The sequence below is a fragment of the Indicator indicator genome, chromosome 15 (genome assembly GCF_027791375.1).
Source record: "Indicator indicator isolate 239-I01 chromosome 15, UM_Iind_1.1, whole genome shotgun sequence".
NCBI lineage: Eukaryota > Metazoa > Chordata > Aves > Piciformes > Indicatoridae > Indicator > Indicator indicator.
Window position 1 is genome coordinate 20,037,160 of NC_072024.1, and position 18,602 is coordinate 20,055,761.

Here is an 18,602-nt window from a genome sequence, read left to right on the forward strand (position 1 = left end):
ATTGGCAACAGTGTTTTTTACTGGTTAAATGTTTAGTTGCTTTAGCAAGGGGATCCTAACTGGGTGGTTTTCAGGAGGGATTTTTTCCGATCAAGGGAGACCAATAAGAGATAATAGTGTCAGGGAAGTGCAGTATTGGCAAAAATTATGCACTAAATCTCTGTTATTAATCTACTGACATTAAGCTGCTTCTGTAATTATTCCTTAGTATGTTTTTAAAAGCTGTATAAAATGCATTGAAAATTTTATTCCCAGCTGATGCAAGCTCTCTGTAACTTAGGTGGGTCTGAGGTTACAACTGTGTTTAGTGTTGTGTAGACTAGGCAATAATCTTGCAGCACTTCTTAAAATCAGGGTTATAACTATTTTCAGTGCTGTCACTCAGTTTAAAAATCACTTGGTGGTCTTTAAGTGAAAAACACCATGCTGTTAGTGTGACATGTTTCCAGTTCTCTTGGACAATTCTGATTTATCTTGTTAATTTTCTCCATTTCCAGCAAACTTAAAATGTCACTAGGCTGTTACTTGCTGTATTTATGCACTGCTCTGTCATAAGCAGCAAAAGCCTGTGGGCAGTCAGTAAAGACAGAATAAAACTTTGCAGGTCAGTGGTCTCAGCTGTGCTACATCATCCCAGCTTCTCTGCTGAAAGGCAGCAGCTCATCCCTATGAACTTAATCAGGCAGGGCAGCTGCATCCAGTCAGCACAGGTGAGCAGGGCAGGCTCAGAAGAGGACAACACTTGGATTGTGTCAGTTCTGGGGTACTAGCCTAAAATTTCCCTTTTGTTTCTTAGAAAGTTTTGTTTTACTATTTAGTGTGCCCAACCTGGGAAACCATGGAGGGATTTGATACTTCAATTATTGAAGGTACCTTTATTTGTGTTTGGAAATGTTCTTTTTTGCCCTTGTAGTGGGAATGGTAACATGATGCTTGTCTTTGTAGTCTAGTGATAAAGAAAACATAGATCCTGCTTTTAAGAACATTTTTGTTTGATTATGCTTTCAGAGATGCTTCTATAAGACTGAATAAACCCAGAATTGCTTAGTGTATTTAAAATGACTTGCAGGTTCTACTGCTCTGCTTAAGTTATTTGTGTTTGTAGAGGCATGCATTTAGAGCTTAATGGAAACAATCTAAAGGGAGCTTGATTTAGACTTTACTTGGTCTTATTACTGCTTTTTTTGAGGGAGATAATATTATTACCATTTTTTAAAGTTACTATTACTTTTAAATGACATACTGTGTAAACGATATAGCTTCAGGTTTACGTTTTCTCTAGCTGAAGAAAAATGAAATGATAGATTACTTGTACACAGTTTCTTTTTATCAACATAAACCAAGGTAAACCAAGACACTGACTCTGTTTTCCTCTACTTCAGGTGTTCGTGATAAAGAGAAATTACTTGCAGATGAACAGAATAACAGCAAAGTAAGTCTGAATTGATGAGCTAAAAAAGTTATGTGTGAAGGAAGTTTACATGTGTGGTAGTTGTGTTAGGAATTGTGCAGATACCATTAAGCAGATAACACCTCAACAGGGTTTTGCCTTACGGTCCTGCTCAGAGACAAAAAATTGCTAGTCTGCTAAGGGGTTTATTTAGCTGATATGCAGAGCAGCTTAAGCTGGGTGTCTCCAAAGAGGGGCCATAGATCACACATCCTAATTATACCACCCACTACCTGCTGCCCAGGTACAATCACTTAATTCTGGTCAGGTGTCTCTTGATTTACTGGCTTACTTGGTTGCTGAGCTGGCCACCTTCTAAAGTTACCTTGTAAATGTTTCCTCGGTCCTTTTCTTCATTCAGCTTGTATCTGCCAATTTCAGATAATTTTGTATTTGCAATATGAGTTTTATCAAAATGCTTACTTCTGGTCAGAACTTGTGGCCCCAGGCTTCAATGACTTCAGTGTCTATTGCTAAGCAAAGCTATTAATCCTAAAAGTTCTCAATGGTAGTGGTAATTTGCCTGCTTCTGTCTGTGTGATGAAGCTTTCTAACTCTCAAAAGTCATAAAAATATTCCAGCAAATAGAAAATAACCTAGAAGCTTGTGGTTTATTTCCTCTGTAAGTACTTGAATCTTTGTTTTTAATGAAATGTAGTTCAATGGCTACTGCTAAATTTTGCTGGTACACTGTTTCCAAATTGTTTTACTACTGTATTGCTGGAACCTCCCCAACAGTCTCCAAAACATCCTATTTATATAAGTTATTATCTTAACAATTGGTAAATAACTAGTTTCTTGATAAACCCTTCCCAGTTTTAAATATTATTGCTTCTGGCTCCATTTTCTGACAGGGGGATAAAAATAGTTATTATTGATTATTTTTCTGTCTGTGGTTTGCTTACCTTGAGTCTTAAGTGTAAAAGTCACTGAGGAGAACATCAGAAATCAAAGTTTGAGTTCAGCATTATCGGATAACTGTGTTGTTTTTTTTTTTTTTTAATAGCCAGACCTTCTTAGTTTATTTGAATGCTCTACTTAGGACTAATGGATCTGGGTGTCAGACCTCACTCTAGTTAGCATTAATCTGTGCTGGCAGTGTTAGCTTTTTACTCTTGTGGTATTTTTAAACACCTGTAATTTACTTGCTTAGAAAACTTTTACTCTGATCTTCACTGAAATTTCTCTCAAAAGAGTTAAAAATAGATCCCTTAATGTGTTCTGGCTTTAGCAGAACCTTTTTCTGACTTACAGTAAAATCAGCCTGTATATAATTGGGAGTTTGTGTGTGTGTGTATGTGGACACATACAGCCTGGAAGAGGGAAGCTTTTTAGCATAATAGTTACATTTAATAATCTTTGTCTGGATTTGTTCAGTTCTTACTGCTGTTAACAGTAATACTATATTTATTTTCATACTAGAAAGAACTTGATTGCTTACTTCCAAGCAAGTGTTGTTTCTTTGTCTGATGTTTGAAATTGGAAACAAGTGGCTGACTTACTGTGTTTGTGATGGTGCTATCAGGGTGTTTAGAGGTTTGAAGTCATGCAGTGTAGATATGGTAGGGGAAAGATCTATTTCAGAAATTCAAGAGGAGGGCTATGAGTAAGATGTAGGAGTGTTTGGGATAAGTACTTGACAGAGCATGCAGAAAAATCCCAGAGCTTATCTTAAAGCAATCGTGAGGTTTTGTTGCACAGGGATAATGGTTTAGACCAAATAACATAGCCTTACTCTTCTTTTTTCTTCTTATTTTCCTTCACATAACTAGCAAGTGATGATTGTGTCTGCTCAAAAGTGGAGTGATACAGTTGGCATGTACCTGAATAGCTTTACTAGAGAAGTCTCCAAAGCTGGAGAGTTGGGGGTTGTGTTCTGATTCTCAAAACATTTGAGTATAACACGAGCTGGGGTTCTTCAGTCTGGAGGAGGCTGAGGGGAGACCTCATCGCTCATTACAACTACCTGAAAGGAGGTTGGAGTGAGGAGGGGGCAGCCTCTTTGGTGGCAAATGGCAGGAGATGGTTTCAAGCTGCACCAGGGGAAGCTTAGGGCTGTGTATTAGGATTTTTTTCTTCACTGAAAGGCTTCTCAAACATTGGAATGGTCTGCCCAGGGCAGTGGTGGAGTCACCGTCCCTGGAGGTGTTCAAGCCCCGTATGGACCCGGCGCTCAGGAACATGGTTTAGTGCTGGGTCGAGGGCTGGACTTGGAAGATCTTGGAGGTCTCTTCTGTGATTCTGTGAACTGCCGCGCCCCGCCCTGTTTGCCCCAGCTCTCTCTGTGCGGCTCTGACTCGGAGCTGGGCCCCACAGCCCGCGCTAGCCGCGACGCCGGGAGCCGCGTCAGTCTCCTACCGTGCCGGGAGCTGGGGGCCGTGTTGCAGCAGCCGTTTGAGCTGTCCGTTTAACGGCAAAGCCGCCGGCTGGCTGCGGCCTCAGACCGCAGCACTAAACACCGCTGGTCCAGAGATCAGGAGAAAGTCTGGAAGAGCCCGCTGTCCATTCCTCTGATTTTTGTTTTGTGATTTCTGTCTAAAGCTTTGTATGAAGTGAAACGCAATGGCAAATGATAACTAGTGAGGTCCTAAAATGACTCCTGAGGTCTCGAAATGCGGTCACCCTCTTGGACATCCAACCACAAGTGTGAGCTGTTACTGCTTTCAATTTTGTCTTTGCATATATTGGTGGCTGCCTAAACTGACTTTAACAATGTAGGAAAATTCCATGTCTTTACTGATCTTGATGTTTTTAGAGAACAAGGCAGACAGTTTTGGTTTTTTTCATTAGCTAGTTAACAGGCCTCTAATTTCTACCTTCTTGTATGTAAAACTTAATCTGCACCTTGCCATTCAGCTAAACTACCATGTCATTGTTCTACTGAAGCATTTAGAGGCTTCTTGCTATTAGCTTCTTCATTCTGGATCAGAAAAGCAAGCAGCAGATCACTTTTATCTGTTTGGGGATAGTTAAGCATCATAAGTACTTTGAATACACTCTTTTTAGAGATAACTGTGGCTTAAGCTATCTAGACAAAAAATGAAATTAGAAACTAGGCAATGTAAGGATGGTTTTATGTGAAAGACTGCCCTCATTTCTTGAAGCTGCATGTTGAAAAAGCTTAGAAATCAGCTTTTTGTGAACACACTAATGCAGTGAACAGGCGAGCTCTGAGCACAGCAGATTTCCAGTCATCTTGAGCACAGAAAACAGAAGCTGGCATGTTGGCACCATAAGCATATTCCACCTCAGAGAGTGGAGTATGCAGAAACATGAACCACACAAAGCTCTGGGGCTGCTGTTGTGATTGCTGCTAGCATCTCTTGCTGTGGCTGCTCTCCAACATGCTTCCACTAAGAATAGCCTTGCTCCAGCACTGCAGATGGATTTTGAGAGCAGTAGACTTCAATGCTTCTAAGTTGTCTGATGGCATCATGTGCAGTGTCTTTTTCTGGAGTAAGACAAGCTAGATTACATGACTTCCAGCATCTTGGGTGTCTTCAGGTATACTGTAAGAGACAAGGACTGAGGAATACCCACAATAAGTAGGATGAATAAAACATCCTCATACACATTTAATAGTAGTATTTGAAGGTAACAAACTCTGGCCATGGCCAAACTGGCATTTTTTCAACAGCAGGAATAAAAGTGTGCCCAGGTTTCCAGCCTCACTTTTAAAAACAAGTTTAAACCCAGCAACTAGAGGTAGGGCTTCTTGCAGTGCTTATGCAGCTTCTGACAGTGTTGGACCTTTCTGCAGCTCAAGAGGACAGGTAGAGCTCTGGCTTGCCTGACCTCTGGGGAGTAAATTCCTTACCAGGGCTTTGCAATGGTAGTTAAGAAGGGTTTATGTTATGTACTGCAAGAAGGAAGCCTTCCACTTGTGCAGCAGCAATTGCTTTGGGGGAACAGGACCCACAGCTGAGGAAGAGGCAATACCCACTGGCTACTGAAGCCATCATATCACAAAGATGAGATGACATTGAAGTGAATATCCACAGCTGTCAGTAGCCTGAGCAAGGAGGCCAGGAGATCCCTATAGGTTCCAGCCTTGTCTCAAACAAAACCATAGTTGAAGCATGTCAAAGGTGGCTGGGGCGAGTGACTCTTGTGGCCAAGCCAGGACACCTATGGCGGGTGGGCGGTCACAGCTTATGTTGCTGGGAGAGGGACAGCATCACTGACAGGACCATGCTGGGCCACACTCAAAATGGGGAAAAGGAGCAGAGAGTCCAGATCCTGGAGGTGAGTGAATTTGCCAGGCTGCAGGGCCAGATAGGTGAGATGATGGGTGGTGTCACATACACAGCTGTCTTATGCTCCAACAAGCATTGGGGTTGTATTTATTTCTAACAACAAAAATCTTTCCAGACTGGTATTGCGTTTAAAAGATGTAGTTCAGTATTCTAAATACAGGCAAAGGTATGTTTGTCAACAAGTTTAACTGTAGTTCTGCACTGAGCAAGCAGAATTTGGTGTACTTCAACTCTGTTCTTAATCTTGTTCAAGTGTGCCAAATTCCCCACTACTTCAGGGAAGGAGGCTTTCAAAAGAAAACTGATGCTTCCTGTACCACCTCTGCCTGAAGATAACCTGTAGTTTCTGGCATTGCTCTCACTGAAAATGTTTTGTGCTTGGCTAAAGGAGGGGTTGTTGCTTGAGCTGCCCTGCTGTTTGTCATGTAAGAGCATCTTGGCCTTGATGCTGTGTCCAAGAGATGGTGATGACGTGTTCTTAGAGTTTGCTCATACTGGGTCTTGAGAAATGAGTGAAAAGGGTATGAGGCGAGGTAACTGCTGTGTCTGCCTGGGGTATTGTTGGTGATGGATGTCCCATGGTGGTCAGGACTGAAAGGACATGGGTGAAGGGAGCTGGGGTAGCCTGGGGTAGGGATCTGGTGCTCCAACAGAGCAGGTAGAGGAACTCAAGAGAACAATGTGGTCAGACTGTAAACGGTGAACAGGAATGTGTACATAAGCTGTTATTTCAGTTGGACTGCAAGTAAGAACTGAAAGGGGGGAAAGGGAGAGAAACAAGGGGAAGGGTAGGCTGGACTAGATGATTTTCAGAGGTCCATTCCAGATGGATTCCGTGTGGGAGTGCCCGCGGCCAGGGTTGTATACCGGGCAGGGTCGGCCGCTGGCTCTGTGTGATCTCGCAAAGCGGCAGAGGGAAGCCCGAGCGTGACTCCATGCTGCAGAGTCTCAACTCGCTCTCGCGTCTTGCTTTTCGACGCGGCACTGCCGATCGCCCCGTTACTTTTCAGCGGCCCAATGGTCGCGCCCCGCGGGGCGGGCACCAGGACCCGACCCGACCCGACCCGACCCGGTCCGCCTCTCGGCGCCAGACGCCGCCCCTCCGCCAACAAAACAAACACGGCCCGGCCCGTGCGCGGCCCAATGGCTGCGCGCAGCCGCCGAGGCCGCCCCGCCCTGCGCCCGCTGCCGCCAATGGGGCCTCGGCCTGGCAGCCGGGGCGGTGTGCCGGGCCGCGATGCGGCTGTTGCGGGGAGCCGCCATTGGCCGGAGGCGCGGGGGGCGGCCCCGGGGCGGGCGAGGTGGCGCTGGCAGTGGGCCGGGGCGGTGGCAGCGGCAGCGACGGGGAGGTGCGCTCCGGTCGGGGCGGCCATGAGGACCGAGATCTCCACGGCGGCGGCGTTCGTCACCCGCCTCCTGCGGGCCGCCGGCGGTATAGGCGAAGAGCAGCTGCGGTGCTTCCGGGAGTGCCTGCAGGAGGCGCTACGCGGTGAGCGGGGGCGGGGGTTGGGGGGCTCTTCCTTCCCGGCCAGTGGCCCCTGCCTCTGCCCGCGGTGGGGTGTCCGGCGCAGCGCAGGCTCCGCGGGGCTGAAGGGCAGTGGGGCTTCGGGCCCGCGGTAAAGCTGCTCTTTGTTCCCTCCCGCAGAGCACTACAAGCACCACTGGTTCCCCCTGGTGCCCTCCAAGGGCTCCGGGTACCGGTGCATTAGGATCAACCATAAGATGGACCCCTTGATAGGAAAGGCAGCGGGGATGATTGGACTGAGCCACGAAAGACTCTTCCAGCTCTTGCCCAGCGAATTAACTCTGTGGGTCGACCCTTTCGAAGTGTCTTATCGCATAGGTGAAGATGGATCTATCTGTGTCCTTTACGAAAGCCCCCAGCCTGGTGGGAAGGCAACCAAGCCGGTGGAGAGCAGGACCAGCTGTAAGGAGGAGTGGAGAATTGGCAGATCCAGCCCTTCCAAGAATTACAACATGATGACAGTTTCTAGTTAAAAATTACCATTCTATGTATAATGATGTATGTATCCCATTCTAATGGTAAACTTAGATGTTACTGAGATTCTTGGGTTTTTAATTATATTTTTTCCCCCCTATAGTCATTCAAGTTGTAGTAGCGCTGCCAAGTTCTTTGTGGCCAAGGGCTAATGTATAAAGCAGTTCTTCACACTGCATGGATACACTTTCTGGATTGTGTACTGTAAATGCACTGTACAGTCAGTTGATTGTTTTACACATTTCTATTTTAAAAAAAATGTTTTGGCTCTTTGTAATAAAAAGCAATATTGTAGCACTCTTTATGATGGATTTTAGTCAAGATTTAACACTTGCTAAAACATTCCTCAGTTTGCAGAGCAATAACACAAAGCGGGGGGGAGTGTGGGAAACAGCTCTAACAAGCTGCACATACAACTTCCCAGTGATTTGTCTGCATGGACTTCTCTCAGGGTCATTCAGGTTTGGTGGTGAGGCACAAACAAAAATAACTCTTGTTTTTTCCTTTCTTCAAAGCATGTGTTTGTTTGAGGGTTGGATTCCATCATGACACAAAGGAATTGGGGAATTAGTTTGTCTTGTTATTTCTAGTTCTTGGAGTAGAACAATAAAGACTTGTTTAAATTGCTTTTGAGTTGATGGTGATTTTTGTGTTTTTCAGTGTTGGTTTTGGTTGTTTTTTTTTTTTTTTTTTTTGTCTCAAGGCTTTTTACACTGCTCTCAGAGCTCACTTTAGCTAATCCTGATCATCTCGGGTATCTTCACATAGGAAGGTGTGTAGCTCTGGACACTCATCTTTAAGCTTTCTGGCTGAGAGTCTGAGTAGAGCTAAGTAGTCTGTGTGAAGCTGTGTTGTTTTTCTTCAGTGCATTTTGTATCTGAATGGAAGCAAAAGGACTCTTCTAACATTGATCTGTTGCAATGTAAAACCATCTAGGGAGCTGGAGTCAAATACTGCTCACCAATACTGTGCAACTACCTGGACTTTTCTGGAAGGTAAACCCCTGCCGTTTCTGGTGTTCTCTGAGTTCCTTCTTGTTTTGTCTGCGTCTCTAATACCACTTTGGTGTAAGTTCAGTGAAAGTATCAAATACAATGGATTTGATGTAAAAACATAACCTCATGTTTGGTGGTTTATGTGTAGACTTGATACTCCAGTAAAGAATTCCTTTTTTGCAGATCTTCCTGTTCTGAGGAGCTGTGTTTTATAATCTGGCTATAGGAGGCTGCATGGTGCCTAGTGCTGCTGCTTTTTTGGAAGCCTGGTGTTGGAGCACAGCTGAGTACTCAATGAAAGAGAGCCTTGTCTAGTATTAGTGTGTCAGCATAAAAAAAAAAAAGTATCTTGCACTATGTCAACAACATGGTAAAACGTACAGCAAAGGAAGGGGGCAAGTCTGGGCAAACTGGAAAGGGTAGAACCCCGCTCACACAAAGAGGTTTTCCCTTTGTGTTAGAAAAAGCTGTGGCTTACTTCTTGCTGTTTGCCTTATTCTCTTGGAGACAGGCTTGTCTGGTAGCATTTCTTTTATTTGAATAAAATCCACAGTGCAATTTTCTTAGTAATTAAAACTGTATAAAAATTGATTATGTGTTTCCAGTATATTGCTCCATTAAATAAGTTTCTGGGTTACTTTAACAAATGAGCATTAAAGGTCTTCTGGCAAATTGTCTTTTTATTATACAAAATTGAAAATCAGTTCTCATGACATTGGTTTAGTCTCTTGGGCTGACAGTAACGTGCTGGTGCTCTGACAATCACCTGCACTGAATATTTATTTCCTTGGGACCTCTGAGGGGACATATTTGACACATTTGTCAGTAACTGCACAGAATAACTTTAAACCTGCTTAAGGGTCAGGTGCCCTCTTTGATTAAATTTAATTTCAAAGATAATTTGCCTTGCTGCACACTGAAAAAGGTAGAGTATCAAATTTGTAGCTTAACAGTGGATTTTACATAGCAGTAAACAGTTAAAGTGGAATTAAAGATGACATGGGGCCCAGGGTAGGATTTCCAGCTACTGGGTATGATTTGATGTGAAGTAGGGTACAGCAGGTTTTTCAGATGTTCTTTTCATGCCTGATGTGTCTTGGTGTAAGAGTGGAGAGGAGCCTGGATTAATCCCAGCCATAATGATTTCTGTTGCTTCTCATTTATTAATCCTACTGTGTTCAGTGGGATATTTTGTATGTTCTATCACGTCTTCTAATATCCTGTTCTCTGCAAGTTTGATATTTATCATTGAATGGGACATTTTTGTTGTAAGAAATTGAACCTGAATTACATTACTTAAGCTAGAAGCATAGAGTTGAAGTTACTCTGCAGACAAGCTGGTGGAGGAGACTGGAGAGCTTGATGAAAACCCACTGAAGCAAATAAAATATTTGAGCTGCAAGTAAATACACTGCAATATCTGTGACATCTAGCAATGCAGGCTATGGCTTTAAAAAATGTCAAAGATCTACTATGAGCACAAAGGCTGTTCTAAGGGAGTAAAGCTCTTGTTAGTAAGCCAGGGTGGCTGTTATTTTGAGGTGGTAAATAAAATTAACTTGGTGGTAGGTTTCACATTCTACTATAGCCAAAATTTTAAGGTATTTTAAGTGATGCCACACAAGACTGACAACCTCTGATCAGTCATGACATGGAACAGAATGGTTTGGATTCTATAGAAGGGGTTATTGCATACTAGCCTCTTTGAAGCAGTAAAAATATATGGAGGAAAAACATATTTGTTTGTTCTAATGTCTGTTTGTATGGGGTTAACTGTTGGAGAAGTAAAGCTGAAGGAAGAAACATGTATAGAAGCAATAACATACATTCCAAAATGGTGCCTTGCTGCAAAAGCAATTAAATTACATTTGTCTGAGTTGTAAGATCCAGAGGAGACAAAAGATCCTGTTAGTTTATATAGCCTGACCGCCTGTGTGCTGCAGTTCCTATACAGCACACCACTGATTTAAGAGCACCTAAGGGTACAGAAGTCTAAAGTTTTAATCTAAAAACTTAGACATAAAGGTATTGGCTGGTTTTATCTGCTTGCTTCTTTTTTTGTTTATTTAAATGTTTAAAAAGTTTAAGCTTTTTAAGTTTGAGCATAAATAATTTACTTTTAGCTGGGATTTACATACATGCTTTCTGCAAATGCTCCTTCTGGTTTTAATGTGTGCATGAGAATGTGTTCTCAAGAAACAAGTGCAGCAAGCCCACTGACCTGGATCCCACTGCTCCCACCGTTATTTTCTGTTCCACCAGCACTGACAGCACTGTGACTTTCACTGAGAACAGTCTAAAACTACTTCAGATCTAGTAGTGATGTAATTACCGAATATGAGGTTGTTCACTTAAGTCAGTTTTAATTCACAGAATGCACTCTTCACTGTGTTGTTTTGTCTGGCTAGAATGCCTTGTGGTTTAGGTGAAATGCCTTCTGAAAGACCAAATAGTGTTGCTGTAATTCCTCAAAGGGCAAACCCCAGGTTTAGCCAGACGACTTTTCTTTAAACCCACGATGACTAGCATTAATGAGAATGTTCTCCTTATAATTTTCTTATTATGAAGTGAATTAATATTTCATTAATTAACCTTCTTTTTACATTTAATTCATGATTAAGAAGTGTTCTAACTTTCTTTCCATTATTAGTTGTACTTTTTTTATATCAGGATACCTACTCTGAAACTTCCTAGTTAGTCCCACATGCACTGGAAATGGACATTGGGGTCCTACTGATATTCTAAGGCAGTTCTCTTGGGAATTTTTCTAAACCTTGTGGGTTTGTTTTTCCTTATGAAGGTTTAAAAATTATCTTAAGTATATTGGAAGTATTTAATTATCCTCCTGTAGTCTCAGGTTACCTGCTTTGTCAAACACTGATAGGTGATGTGTGTCATGCACATGCAGCTCTTTGCCCCACTTCAGCAGTTTGACCATCTCCATCTTTTCAGTACCTTCATTTATGTGCTGAGGTTTCTGGAGAGGCTGTTGCCTTTGCACAGTGCTTTCTCTTGGCTATTTTAACCATGGATTTTTTTTTCCCTTTGTGCTTTTAGCTCCCTTCAGATTTCTTTTCTTACTTCACAATAATCCATGTATGCTGTTTTTTTTTCCTGTTCCACTGTTTTTAATTTACAGATGTGATAAGGGGTATGACTGAGAGCTTTGATCTCATGGTAATTTCTGCCTCACGTATCACCGTAGCATCGCTGCAACCTTCAGTCCAGCTTTGTGCGATTCCTCTGGGCTGATGCATGTTGCCATGGCAGAGTGGGAAGGCTTGTATTGCTGGGTTAATAGAGGCATTCTGGTTCTTCAGTCACCACACTTTTTATAATTTTTTTTTCTTTTCTTGTGGTGCCAGAATCACTCTTGATAATTTCAGTGCTGTAAGAGTAACAGGCGCATCTATTTTCACTGGGGACTCAATTTATTCCAGTAGTAACAAGTGATATTTTTCTTTCTGTTACAAGACTGTGCAAAATTTTCCTTAAGAGGTAAAATAGCTTGTCATTTGGGTAACTTTTGGGGGGTGGGAGAGAGCAATATATTTTAATTGAAATGGAATTGAATGATAGTCTGCTTGGGAGAGTTACTGCATTAAGAGATTCAGCTGCCCCTCATATGCAGCCAGTGTGACTAATAGATCTCTAAAAAGTGTCAGGAAGCACTGAGAATGCATATTAAATTGTGATTTTCAACAAAACTCGTTATTTTAAACTATTGCCCCCCAGATTATTGATGGTAATATTTGTATAGTCTCACTAGCAGTAGCAGCTATGTAATACCAGTTATTCTCCCCAGTGGTTCTTAAAAATCCAAGGAAATAAAACTGCAAAAAGGGGATAAGCATCTGTTCAGTTAAACAGCAATCAGTCTCAAATCACTGAAAGACAGAGGTGCCAGTGTCTGTCCTGATAAAGTAATTCTGTTGTGCCTTAGTAGGAAGAAAAATTACATCACAAAATAAATACCTAGCTTAGAAAAATAAGTTTGTAGTCCTAGGGATGTGCCAAGTATGAAAGTTCATCTTTGAAATGGAACACTGTGGGTAGATGCTGTGATACAGCAGCCTTGAATGTAAACTTTCTTGAGCATAAGCACTTAAAACTTACTTGTAGTTCAGTTGTAGCAAGTACAGTCAACCTCATCAAGCAACTTTCATTAGAGGTTCCATGACTGCAGTGTGATGTTTGGGTCAATGCAGTACAGAGCCCAGCCATGGAAGCTGCTGTTAAACTGAGCATACACAGCTGACATCAGTGACTGTCCTCAGATGACTGATGTTACCTATGTGCCATTCCCAGGATTGTATGCTGCTCGAATGGAGAATGAACAAACCCATGAGAAAATGGAGGAAAAAGATAGCTTCTAGGTAGTCAGAAGAGAAGGCTGCACAGAAGCAAGGTTCCTTGTATCATCAAACTACTAAATTTACTACTTCCTTTTACACTGAGTGCTGACATGGAACTCCTTCTTCTACTGGGGCTCAGAGGAGGAAAGGCACTTGTCCAGGCTAAGGAGAGATCTTACTGCTTTCTACAACTCACTGAAAGGAGGTTGTAGTGAGGTCAGTGTTGGTGTCTTCTCCCAATTAACTAGTGATGGGATGAGAGGAAATGGGCTTAAGTTGTGCCAGGGGAGGCTTAGGTTGAAGATTAGGAAAAATTTCTTTACTGAAAGAGTGGTGAGGCATTGGAACAGGCTGCCCAGGAACGTAGTGAAGTCACCATCCCTGGAAGTGTTCAAGAAGCATGTGGATATGGCACTTCAGGATATACTTCAGTGGTCATGGTAGCTGGGTTAAGGTTGGACTCAAATGTCTTTTCCAACCTTAGTGATTCTATAATTGTTTATACATATTTATGAATAGTCATAAATACTTAGAAATTACATTAACCTGAGCTTTATTTTGCATGCTGCTTATAGATGAGTAAAATATTAATGTGTATTCCTAGTGTGCAACATGTGCACATGCAGTTCTAGTTAATAACTGTACATCTGTATACTATGAATATGCATATTGATACTTTGCACTAGTCCCCTACATATTTATACAGCATCACTAGCATTAAACCAGTGTTGTGTGAATATTTCTGTTGCAAATGTGCAACCTGAGGGGTAGATTTGCATAAAGGCACATGTAGTAGTGATGAAAAATAATGTAACTATAGGGGTTTAGGCTTTTGTATAATTGTGGAATGGATTACAACAAAAAGCCACCCCCTTAGACTTGCCTGCTCTTACTCTGTGTTTGGGTTATGTGTTGTTAGGAAGACTCTTTTGGAGGTTGTAGAAGTGTAAATGAAAACAAAATTCTTCTAATGTGTGTGAAGGGAGAATATTTTATTTAGTGCTCAAAATAACCTGTTACTCATACAAATCCTTTCTGCTGGGTTTTTTTGTGGATATAGCAGAGGTTATCAAATGCATGTCTTGCTTGACTGCATGTTAAAGGTTGGTATAAGGGTTTTGTCAAAGGGCTTCTCCTCTAAGGGAGGAAGATGATATACAACTGTGTTGGGAGAGGGTTGTCTTGTTTTTTGCCCCACAGTGTGATGGGCTGATACTGAAACTGAAGGCACTGAAAATGTTGATGTGGAGAAGACTCCAGGGACCTTATAGCTGTCTTCCAATACCTGAAAGTGAACCTATAGTAAAGCTGGAAAGGGACTTGTCATAAGGGTGCCTAGCAACTGGACAAGAGGGAATGGTTTTAAGCTAGGAAGAGCAGGTTCAGACCGGATCTTAGGAAGAGGCTCTTTCAGTATGAGGGTGGTGAGACTCTGGAACGGGTTGCCCAGAGAGGGGTTGTGGATGCCCACTCCCTGGAGGTGTTCAAGGCCAGATTGGATGAGGCCTTGAGCAGCCAAGTCTAGCTGAGTGCTTCCCTGCACATTGCAGGAGGGTTGGAGAAGATGGTCTCTAAGGTCCTTTCCAATCTAAGCCATTCAATGATGATTCTATGATTGAGCTATTTTTATCAAGTGATTGAAGTATGTAAGCTAAGAGTATGCAAGTCAAAAGTAATTAAATATGTACTTCATTTTAGTAGTGGTGCTGAACACTTGGTGTGGCATTGGATATTTTGATGGATGGAGGTTTTGCTCAACAAAACTAATTCAGAATCATGCAGTATTTATGGAATGCTTGATTTTATCATTAGTCTTATCACTAAATTATGTTTAGTTAATATCTGTCAGTCTTCTAAGTTTTTTTTCCCATTGACTCACTACTACACATTTTAACTAAGAGAAAGTTGTTGCTTCTGTAGAAGTCAGTTGAATTACTCCCATGTGTGACATTAAAAGCATTTTGTCTCAGGTCTAGATGAACATTTTAAGCATTTGCATCATTTGAGTCCTGTGTGGTAGCTTCTTGCAGCTCCTTTTTAGTTTCTGAAATATCAAATGAAGATTTAATTGTAGCTGAAACCTTAGCTGGTCTGTGAGTCACTTCACCAGTAAAGAAAACAACTTGTTTGTCTGTGGTGAGTGTCACAACTGTATGTGTGCACCATATGTTTTGGTGGTATATTCAGGGGAAGCTGTGTGTATTGCCTAAAATAAACAGACATTTGTCTCTTTCCCACAAGCCTTTAACGTTGATTCTTTTTCCTAAATGTAATCTAAAACACTGAATATTGAACACTTCATGGAATGAAAACTGAAAGAAGTTTGGAAGCCAACATTTGCTCAGGTTAAAGGGCTTCATTTTAGCCGTGATCCGGAGCAGGCTGTGGATCTATCTTGGTTATTGTGCCTAGAAATTGGAAGAAAAGCAAATACAAAACAACTTCTTGTTGCCCTTTCCTCCTTCCTTCTTCCCTTCAGTGTTTTTTTTTTTTTCTGTCCTTCAAATAATAGTTCCTCATTAAATTTGCTAAACCTTTGCACCAGCATGAAGAGATTAACGCTTGTTTATTGGCAGACACCATGTTTTAACAACCAAGGTGAGAGCTGGAATTGTAACTAGCACTGGATTGAAAAGGAAAGATTAATCCAGAGCTTTTATGAGGCATTTTTTCCCCAGCCTACTGCAGCTCTTTTGTTTTTGTACCAGATTGGCTAATGTAACACTGTACTGCAATGTACCTTTTCTATTCTGTTCTTAGCAGCAGTGGGATTTTAGATGACCTAGAGGTTACTTTTGCAAAGAACATGTTGTTCCAGTATTGCTTCACAAGGATCCATAGCTAAGAATACTGAGAGCTGGTATCAGCTTTAACTGAGTGTCAGGGGCAGACAATTAGGCTTTTGGAAAAAACTTACCTGTAACATAGTCAGTATATCAGACAGGATCCCCAAAAGCCACACGCAATTAACTTCTGCATCATGCTCTACAAGAACAGTATGATGCTTGTGAAAGTTTGCTGCTATTTCTTTTTCCTCCTGATATGCTCATGGACATGCTTATCTTTTTGCAGATCTTTTTTGAGTATCCGCAAACATCTTGCGAAGTTTATCTGTGTACACAGATAAAACCTAACAAAGTGTGAGGGTTTAAAACTGTCTTTTTAATTTTTCTTTACAAAGTTCAAGCAGAGAAAGCTAAAAAAATGTAAATAAGTCACTATTGGGTGTAAGAAAGCAAAATAATGATTGTTCTAAACACTTCCATTGGATAGATAGAAATGTTTAAGAACCACTACTCAAAACAAAGTTGGAGCAGTTGGGGCAGTTGGGGTCTGAGTTCACAGCTTGCTGGGCTGTCTGGCTGCTGCTGCTTCTCTTCTGGCTGAAGGTAACACACTGACCTTGGCGAGCTAAGTTAACAGCCTCTCTGCTTCTTAATTCTCAGCTTTCTGCCAGGGGGACCTGGGGGGAGGAGGCCCCTTGGGAAAGGTCCCTTTGGGGGGGAAGCAAAGGGAGCTTGATTGTACTTTTCTGTTGATTGTATATATTTGTAAATATTGTGAATAGTGTATATTTGTACATATTCATTGCATTTCATCATAGATTGTAGATTTGCTTGTAAATACAGCTTTCATTTGCTTTCCAGACTGGGCTAGCCTGGTTATTGTCGGTGGGGGGGATTTCAGCCCTCACACTGATACACAAAGGTACACCATACTGTCCTTCTGGAACACAAGATAGCAAGAATATTCCATCAGGAAGGAAAACATATTAAGTACAGCATCTTTGGTTAAAAAATAAAGTGTCGCTTCTAAAATCTGCTGTTAGAGACCATTCCTGGTAGATCAATCTGTGTGTGTGTTTGGGGTTTTTCCCTCCAGTTAGCTCTTTGCTCTGTCATCGAGATCCATGATCTCTTGTGAGCAGGATTACGTGGCATTCAGCTGAAACATGGCATGGTTGGTCTCAGAAAGTATCCTCTGCAGGAAGAGTCTAATGTGGTAAAATGATTCTTGCAGGCAGAAGAGAGGAGTGGGGTAGGAGATAGAGGTGATGGGGAGTAAAAGTGACCAGGGGATGCAGACTCTTCTCAAAACTCAGAAGGACCCTTGGGAAATGTTTATTAACTGAGGGAATATATTGGGAAGAAGGCTAAAAGCTTAGAGGATAAGATCCATATGTTTGTTCTTTTTACTTTGAATGATCATAGAGTGATCCTTACACAAGGATGTTCTGATTAAATTATTTTTGTGCCTCTTAGGGATTCTGAGTTGTCCAAGAAGGTTAATATCTGTATAGCTATACAGAGTACTGATGAGTACTGGTTAGGCTGTTTTGAATAATTACTGTGAACAACTTCTGGTGAGTCAGATTGTGGTGGGTGCTGTAGGTTATCCCTGAAATAGCATTTTCCCCTTTGAATCAATGTGCATCTAGTTTCCTAAAAAGCCTCATTACACAATTGTGTTTAATATTCTCATGCCCTTGATAAAGAATTAGTCATGGTGCGATTTTCACATCATAATAAATTACTTTCTAGGCTAATCTCTGAAATGCAATTTGCATGCAAAAATAACAGCTCAGGCTTATGGCCTTTGATATTCTGCATGTTTATTGTTTAATTTGCTTCTGCTTTCCATTCTTCCACTTAAGTGCATCTTTAACTGCCATGTGTATGCTCATTCCTATTTTAAGTTTTTCCTGCTGTTTGTTTCCATCGACTGTTAACCTCTTCCTGTGCATCTAAGGTCTTGCATCTGAGCACAGGCATTGAAACAAAAGTGGTCTGACTTATAAAAGTGTTAAGTGGATGCAGAACCTTCTGATCTGAATGAGAACTGGAACTCATCAGTCCTTAGAAACCAAATGGGATCGGTCTTGTCTAAAGGAAATATGAAATTGTGAAGCCAGAGTAATTTAAGTAACCTGAGTGACCCATGGTCTTTGAAATACTTTCTGCAATCAAGATAATTGAATAATGAGAGAGTCATTATAGCTTTAACTTCAGCAAAACCAAATGATATTAACTTTAGACCAGTATCTTGAGGGAACACAAGGCTAACAGACCACACAGGGATACAGAAAATATTTATGCCTAAGATCCTCTGGCTGTGGCAAGTAAGGAAACGTGTGTAAGGCACATAGAATGCACTGAGTTGGAAAGGATCTCTGGTGGTCACCTAGTCCAATGCCCCTGTTATGCAGGGGCATCCCCAACTAGATCAGGATGCTCAGAGCCCCATCAAGCCTGACCTTGAACGTCTCTAGGGTCGGGGCCTTTACCACCTTCTCAGGCAATCTCTTCCAGTGTTCCACCACCCTCATAGTAAAGAATATCTTCCTAATGTCCAATCTAAGTCTAGTTTAAAACCATTGCCCCTTGTCCTAGTGCTACAGGCCTTTGTAAACAGTCCCTTCTCAGCTTTCTTGTAGGCCCTCTTCAGGTACTGGAAGGCTACTCTAAGTTGTTCCCAGAGTCTTGTCTTCTCCATGCTGAACAAACATTACACTTTCAGCCTCTCTTTGTTGTGGCTCTCCTCTGGATG

General features: G+C 41.8%; 1 protein-coding gene across 1 annotated transcript; it reads left to right on the forward strand.

Moving 5' to 3' along the window:
* The first annotated feature begins 7,077 nt into the window (after positions 1–7,077).
* LOC128971717 (protein BTG1-like) lies at positions 7,078–8,264 on the forward strand. Its single transcript, XM_054387347.1, has 2 exons — positions 7,078–7,195; positions 7,352–8,264. Exons 1-2 carry the CDS (start codon positions 7,078–7,080, stop codon positions 7,702–7,704), a joined length of 471 nt encoding a protein of 156 aa, XP_054243322.1. The 3' UTR covers positions 7,705–8,264.
* The last annotated feature ends 10,338 nt before the right edge of the window (positions 8,265–18,602 follow it).

Excerpts from the sequence above, each read along its gene's own strand:
- LOC128971717 (XM_054387347.1), top strand. The coding sequence starts at position 7,078 with ATGAGGACCGAGATCTCCACGGCGGCGGCGTTCGTCACCCGCCTCCTG. Across the intron at positions 7,196-7,351 it reads CCTGCAGGAGGCGCTACGCG|AGCACTACAAGCACCACTGG; the intron begins GTGAGCGGGGGC and ends TCCCTCCCGCAG.